Source organism: Crocodylus porosus, unplaced genomic scaffold (assembly GCF_001723895.1).
Source record: "Crocodylus porosus isolate Cpor-Errol unplaced genomic scaffold, CroPor_comp1, whole genome shotgun sequence".
In the NCBI taxonomy this organism is placed as follows: Eukaryota; Metazoa; Chordata; order Crocodylia; family Crocodylidae; genus Crocodylus; species Crocodylus porosus.
The window spans coordinates 32,375,650-32,383,606 of record NW_017728949.1 but is presented as its reverse complement, the minus strand read 5'-3'; the positions used below and the strand labels follow the sequence as shown (position 1 = coordinate 32,383,606).

The window sequence follows — 7,957 nt, the reverse complement described above, 5'->3', positions numbered from 1 at the left end:
TTTTCCTTAATTGCTTTGCTACTTTAGCCCCCTGCGCGCCTAACTTGCGGCAGAAGCAGCTCAGCCGCGCAAGACGGGAGCACTACTCCAATAAATACGGGACAGGTAAGCAAACACAAGCCTTCCACCAGAGCGGTCTCAGCGACGTCAGAACAGCAAGAACCACCGACATCCTCGCGAGACGGCGCACCCGGCCCCGCCCAGAAGCAGCTGCGCTCCCAGGATGCCCCGCGGCGACCGCCACTGACGGTGTCGCAAAGAGCCCACTAGTTAAACGTCGGCGCTTCGCGCGCGCGCGTCGTCCTCGCCCCGCCCCCTTCCGCGCTTTGCGGTCGCGGCCCAGCCGGAGCCGGAGCCCGAGCGCGAGCGGCCGCTGCCCGCCCCCGCCCCCGCGATGCCCCCCAAGAAGCAGCAACAGCCGCCGCCGGCGGGGGGCAACAAGAAGGCGGACCAGAAGAAGAAGGAGAAGATCATCGAGGTGAGCGTGGCGGCAGCGGCCGGGGCCCTAGGCCCTGGCCCCTTCTTCCTCTTTCGGCCGCCCCCCAACCCCGTTGGAAACTAACCGGCTTCTCCCCGCTCCGCGCTGCCTTGGGCCCGGGGATCCCTGCGGGAGGTCGGGAACGGAGCCCGCGACGGAGCTGGGCCGACGACGGGCGTTGGAGCGGGTGGGTCCCGCCGCGGGATCGTGTCCTATTCTTAGCTTGGCTTTATCTCCTGCTGACAGCATCGTCCTGGGGTTTCTGGCACGCTGCCCTCATGTGGTGTTGGAGGAGATATTTTATAATGGCCCAACAAAACCCTGCTCTCTGCAGAGCCTTACCAGCAAACATTTATGTCTGATGCTTCAAATAAGATGTTTCACAGGAGGTTTCATGTAAAGTAATCGGGAGATAGGTGCGCTTCTTGTTAGCTTCCAGTCTTGCCAGTTGTCCTACATGACCTTGTTGCTCCAACTGTATATTCCAACTCCTTCAATAAAAGAGCAACTAGTTGAGATTCCTGTTCTGATGACTCTGCTGTCCCAAGTGATGTTTAAGCCAACACCTTGTTATCAGTGGTTTATATTGTAACTAGTGCAAAGTAACAAATAGATCAAAGGGAAACAGACATGACAGAGAAATAAATGAGCTACATTGTTACTGCAGATAGGGGTATAAAAGGATCTGTTAGGCTTTTGCATAAATCTTTTAATTGAGCTGGTATAGAAGGATATCCCTTTCATAAAACACTGGAAATCGGTGGGGGGGGTGGATGCAGAGTGAATAGATGCTTCTTGGTGTAGACAGAGGGCCATCAGCACCTTGAAAGCAGGTGTCTTTTTCTTCAGTAAGTGCTGCTACAAAAAAAAAACTTAGAATTTTTTTTAATAACAGTGTCTTATGAGTTGGGTATGTTATTTGATGTACAAGGCAAAATTGGCTAAAGACCAGAGAGATCTTAAAAATATTGTGTCCTGCACTGGAACACTTGGAATACCAATATGCCAACAAATTGAACACTCTGAGGACTCCTTGTTTCAGCTGCTTGGTCCATCGTTGAAAATGCCTTGAATCTTGCATATGCTCTTGTCATGTTGGATCGTAATATCTTACAGATGATACATGTAAACTGCAGTTCAAATAACAGTACCTCTGTAGAGGAAAAGGACATGCAGATGAATAACTACAGCACAACTAATCATACCAAAAAGTAGCAGCAGCAAGATACCTTGGGCTGGAGTCTCTAGGTCACCCATTGTAAGAACTAGCAACAGTTTGGTAGTTCAACCACAAAAAATGGTCTCTAATATAGGGTCTCGCACAGTTTGTGCCTTTCACACAATTGGTGTACTGAAGATCCTAATTCTCCTAACATTTGATACTGTGGGGGGGAGGCAGTTTCTAAAAAGGTTTTTTATTGTAAAAGAGGATGTTCAGACCAAGCAGCTGTCATCACTCAGACACATTTCAGAATAAGAAACAATGTATTGGTTATACTACATCTTGGAAGTTACTTAAAATAATTTTTAAGTAAAAAAATCTGTTTATAAATCTGTGATCAGTATAGAGTACAGAGACTCCATAGTGGAAAATAAAAAAAAAACTGACAAGGTTTTTTGGAAGTCAGATACATGTTTTAGTTTGACACCTGAAATGACAGGGCTCATATTGTGAATTTAGTCTAATGCATGGGATATAAAATTATATTCCACCTATTTTATTACTCTAGCATCATCTGGTCAGATTTAGTTCAGCCATTTATAACTGCCTTTTAAGATTGGAATTTATTATACAGTATATACCAAATATTTATTAATGATTTTTTTTTTAATCTACTGGTTTTTAATACGTTCCATGACTATTCTTGTATAGGCTTCATCTTGTAAATTGGTCTTTCATCCTTTTTTTAATATTATAACCAGGGGTTACAGCCAAATTGTATGTTTAGAACCTATGTTCAGAACACCTTTTTGAAAGGAAGTTACAGCTGTGTTTTTGTTTAAAACATATTAATTACATCTAAAAAAGTCTTGCTTTTACCCTGGCTAAGAATGGACAGCTTTTAGGTATTGGACACTAAAGCTACATGCTTGTGAGAGAAACATGATTTAAAAAAAAAAAACAACACCCCCTCTTCATTTTTCAGAGTGTATAATTTTGTCTTAGATGTTCACTCAGTGCCCATTTCCTTAGATCAGAGGAGTTCTACAGGAAGCAAATGTACCAGTTTTATGGTTTAAAAATTTGAAAGCAGTGGTAAATAGTGTTTGTTTCACTTACTCTTTAAGTTGTTATCATTATACAAATCTCTTCTAATTTAGGACAAAACCTTTGGTTTAAAGAATAAGAAAGGTGCTAAGCAGCAGAAGTTTATCAAGGCTGTGACTCATCAAGTTAAATTTGGGCAACAGAATCCCCGCCAGGTAAGCAATAGAAATCTACTGGTATTTTTTTTTTCAGTGAGTTGTAAGATCTTGTATAGACCCTAATAAGATGTAGAGGTGGAGTTGCTGTCTTTACTGTTACTTACCTAATGTACTATGGCTAGCACACTTCTGTCATAACGGGTTAACTTCTTTATAAAATAGCCAGAGGGTGTATTGCTCAGGGAAATGGATGTTTCCATGGGCCCCTGCTCCTAGTTTGACAGAAACTTTCCCGGTGCATTTAGGAATATTAAATACAAGTATGGCAAGTCAGCTGCTTGAAAAGGGCTGGAGTCAGGGGCGGAACGTTATTTTGGGCGGAGGGCTGCTTACTGAGTTTTGGCAAGGCGTCAAGGGCTGCATAAGAGGTGTCCAGGGGCAGATAAATATTAATTTTCTAAATTTGTTAGGGGCCCCACAGGCCAGATAGAATGGCCTGGCAGGCCACATTTTGCCCACCCCTGAGCTAGGTAATGTGATCTGGTAGCTAGAGAGCACTTTGCTGGAAAACAAAAAATGTAGGTCCAAACCTCTGGGTGAGTGGACCTAGAGCCTGGGCCTCCTTCCCTTTGAGCTAGTGCCTTAATTACTTAGACCTGGGCTGTCTACCTGGTGGCCTGCAAGCTGCGTGTGGCCTGTGAGTGCTCATCTCATGACATATGGGCTGATGCTGCCTTTATTTAGTCTTTCCCCTTCTGGTCCAAGTGTCACTCGATCCTGGCCTTTGACACACTTTCCCTCCATGGTCCCTCTCTTCCCCTGTCCACTGGATCTCTTGACTGATCCTCCCTCCTCCAGCTTTTGTGGATTGCTCAGCACAGTCTGCAACTACTTAGAAATTGGACAGCCCTGAGACTATTGGGCTAAAACATGTGCACATGCAGAGCATTTCTATTTTGTCATAGAGCAAAATACAATCTTAAACTATGTGTAAGTATTAAAATCTGTCACTTTTAACACTTGGACCAGAGGGGTTATATGTTTGCATATGTGCCATTTCAGCACTTCAAAGTGAAATTCTCCAAGTCTCATGGTTTGAACTTGGAGGCTCAGGGAGAGGAGCAACATAAGACCAACAGATTATGTCATGATGCACATGTGCAGGTGCTAAATGCTTGGAAATGATGTCACTGTACACAGCTTTTGGGTGTAACCAAGATTCTAGGAAGTGATTCAAACTGTATGGAGCTGCCATTTGCTTAGAATACTGCTGTGGCGCTGGTTATTAAATGCAAGGCAGAGAAACATACTGGCACCTCCTGAAGGCAGTTGTGTTGTTTCTGTCAATATTGCATGATGTGTATATTATTGGTATATAGTTTATGTAAGGTTTGTTTCTTAGTTCTGCTACATTACTAATCGCTTCAAATCTGGGATGATTATAGGCTGCTCAAGCTGAAAGTGAAAAGAAATTAAAGAAAGAAGATAAGAAGAAAGAACTACAGGAACTAAATGAACTCTTCAAACCTGTAGTTGCTGCCCAGAAAATTAGTAAAGGTAAACTGCTTAAACTTTTAGCTTGTGTTTCATTGTGTTAGTATTTTACCTGCACCAGATAAAAACATGTTCACAGACCCTAGCTGCATATCAATGAGTAAATAATTCTAACTTGGCTTATTTTAGTAACTTTGTTCTCTGAACAGCTCCAGTATGTGCTCCTTACATAAATTTATTGGATAAGGCCCTAATATCTTTAAGTGCATAACAGAAAGTATTCCCTGATATTTTTTTTTTCTGATGCTTACATTATAACAAACATCACTTACCTACATATTAAGTGTATATAAACCCATTAACTGTGTAAGCAATCTGCCTAACTTGTAATGTTACTGAACTTCATTTAACAGTACATTTAGTGAAACTGATTGGAAGCCATCAATTTTGGGGTTTCTAAAAGCAGCCCTGAACTAACTAGGTCCTGTTTGTTTTAAGGCTGGTATCGGGTACATGAGATACTTAATAATTTGCTGTTTAAGTAATCAGTACGCACAAAAAAATTGATATCCCAAAAGTGCTTATCTTGGCATCATAGGAGCAATATATAAAAAAATAAAATTGTATAGAAAAGACCCTTGATATCTAGCTCTTATTGTAATAAGTAGAATAGGGCATGAGTTAATAACGCTTCATGTTGATGTCTGTAGTTCGTTAAATACCAACGTACCTTTAAATAAGGACTCTTAACACACTCTATGCTTAAGGCACTAGGTATGAAGCGTATGAGAACTAAAACATAGAACCGTGCTAGAAGAATTGAGGCAGAAAGATGAGTTCTGAGAGAGAAATCCCTCATTCTTAACTTTTTAAAATAAAATTACTTTTGCATTCTTGTGTACAGCTTGATGTTTAACAACTGAAAATCCCATGTTAATGCTTTTCAGAATACTTCATAAACAATCTTAACACCACCTTTAGTGCTACTCCCTGATGAGACACTAAATATTAAATTTCTGGTGACACAGGTGCAGACCCGAAATCAGTAGTTTGTGCTTTCTTCAAGCAAGGACAGTGCACTAAAGGAGACAAGTGCAAGTTTTCTCATGATTTATCTTTGGAAAGAAAGTGTGAAAAGCGAAGTGTTTACATTGATGCAAGAGATGAAGACCTTGAAAAAGGTATGTTGCTTCTAGAAAATAACGGACAACCCTTTCTTCTAGAGTTTTCTATCAGTAGAGAGATAGTTAGCCATGTTAGTCTGAAGTCAGAAGGCAGAGCAGGATGTTACCTGAGAGAATAACTCATTCAGAATAGCATAAGCTTTTATAGCTGACAGCTTGTATCATTCTGACCCTAACTTTCTCTGATCAAAAGCTGTCTTTAAGATGCCACCTGTGCTGCCCTCTAAAGCATAAGTTCTGAGTTGAATCCACAAGCAGTTCAGGGCACAGATATTCTTTTCCTGATGTTTGTAAAGTGCCCAGCCCAATGGAGTCTTGATCTATGAGTAGAGCTCTGAGTATTACAACAATACAGATAATGAATAAATAAGCTAACCTTTGAGAATGTTCCCTTCCAAGTGTGGATTTCAGTTTATTTTCTAGATTCTATATCAAAGGATCAGCTTAACCCCAAAAATGCTATAGGATAAGCACTTGTGGTCCACAGAGTATTTAAATATAGAAGTGGCAGGTCCATATAATAGCTGATTTTTTTCCCCCTCATTTCCAGTTGCTTCTGCAAATATTGAGACCCCAGAAAAAGCATGTGTACTGTGACTTTTTGCAAACAGCACTGTATGCATGCAAAGTGTATGCGAGGGAGAGGGGGATGGACTGCACAATTCAGGGTGCCTCAGTGGCTTGTCTGGCTTCATTTCTCGCCCACAATAATTTGCTGAACATAGAATGCTTTTTGTGTTTACACTTGCCCAGCATGGGTTAAAAAGCTGAACTGAGATGGATTTGCTACTTTTTGCATTAACATAGCACTGTATTCTACCCTTAAAGTGGTGCACAAGGACCACACACAACTTAATTATTCAAGCTAGTGTCTTGACACTTAGGCAGCCTTCCCCTCCCCTTAATGTCTGTGTTTTTCCATGGACAAGGAATGGTATGGAATTCCCTGCTTTGCCTTCTGCCTTGAAGTGCTTTCTCTGCTCACATTACTCTGTCCTGTTTCTGGCTGCTATCCCACTTTGTCCTTCCTTCCTTCTTGTGTAAGAGGGGAAATATAAAATCTTTGACACTTTTTCAAATAAAAGGTTATAAATGAATTTTTTAAAAAGATAGCAAAACTTTGAAAATTATAGTGAGATATCTTAGAGAAGATCCTAAACAGGTGAATAACATTGTTTTGTATTTTGAAGTGCAGAATCTAACTCAAATTGATATGGAGGCTTAGAATTTTGGCATAAATTGAGGTGCAAGTGAAATCATTTGTTCTTACCATTTATAACTTGAACTGTTTATATCTAGATACAATGGATAATTGGGATGAGAAAAAGCTGGAAGAGGTAGTGAACAAGAAGCATGGTGAGGCGGAAAAGAAAAAACCCAAAACTCAAATAGTGCGTCTTTTTTCTTGCATTGGGTTTTAGTAATTATTAGATGGTCTTAGGGGAACTTAACGTTTAGAAAGGTATTCAGTTTGTCAAGTAATGTATTGAGAGGTTTCTTGGAATCACCTGTGGGCTCGCTGAAAATATATTTGCATTTTCTTAAGGAAACAGGACTTTCCTATAACTTTAAAATATACTTTCACATATGGGTACATTTGGGGACTAAATACAATAAGCTGTTCTTTCAAAAACAGAAATGACACCAAAACTACATGCAGAGTAAATTAATTATAGTAATTAGTTAAATTATATACAATAGCATACTACTTGCAAGAGTTGAATGTTCATAGTTATATTTGCCAGTACATAGTTACATTTGATTGTAAACATAGCATATTAATATGCTTTCAGACTGGAGCAAAGAAATAGTCAGGAAGTGAATATATATAGTTTAATCTTTATTGTGGGGAGGCAGGGCAGCAGATTTTTTTAAAAACCTACTAATTTAGACATTTTTTTCTAGTCCTTGCATAATCTTGTGGGTTATGCTTATTTTTTATAACATGGTTAAGAATAAATTATGTAAACAGCATGGAAATTATAGTAAAAATGGTGAATTGCTTGTTAAAGTTTCCAAACTGACTGTTCTGAGGAATGAAATGCATGTTGTCAGTACCTCGCAAAGCAGTACACTGAATAGAAATTCCTGAAGCATTCAGTGTAGTATGGTCTCCAGGCCCCTTATGTTGTTAATGCCTCAGATGAGACTCCCAAAGAGAATGAGGAACTGTGGCTTTGTTTTTTGTATACTTTTCTGTCTTGATTTGTACAGGAATGCTGGGTTTTTTGTCTTGTGGGAGAGTTTTTTAGATTGTCAAGTGAGACCATTTAATTTTTTTTGGCTTTATTTAAAAATCATAGAATCAATGAGTCGGAAGGGACCTAGACAGATCATCTAGTCCGACCCCCTGCCATGGGCAGGAAGGAGCACTGGGGGTGGCAGGGGTCATAAGACCCCAGCCAGGTGCCTATCCAGTCTCCTCTTGAAGATC

General features: G+C 40.4%; 1 protein-coding gene across 1 annotated transcript in view; it reads left to right on the top strand.

The window, feature by feature from the left end:
• The first annotated feature begins 316 nt into the window (after positions 1 to 316).
• The window catches only part of ZC3H15 (zinc finger CCCH-type containing 15), a 13,407-nt gene continuing 5,766 nt past the window's right edge, over positions 317 to 7,957 (top strand). Inside the window, exons 1-5 of the mRNA XM_019554364.1 lie at positions 317 to 478; positions 2,801 to 2,902; positions 4,291 to 4,402; positions 5,368 to 5,520; positions 6,823 to 6,914. Of these exons, the coding sequence (XP_019409909.1) occupies positions 395 to 478; positions 2,801 to 2,902; positions 4,291 to 4,402; positions 5,368 to 5,520; positions 6,823 to 6,914 (543 nt within the window). The 5' untranslated portion in view covers positions 317 to 394. The remainder of the gene's footprint in view (positions 479 to 2,800; positions 2,903 to 4,290; positions 4,403 to 5,367; positions 5,521 to 6,822; positions 6,915 to 7,957) is intronic.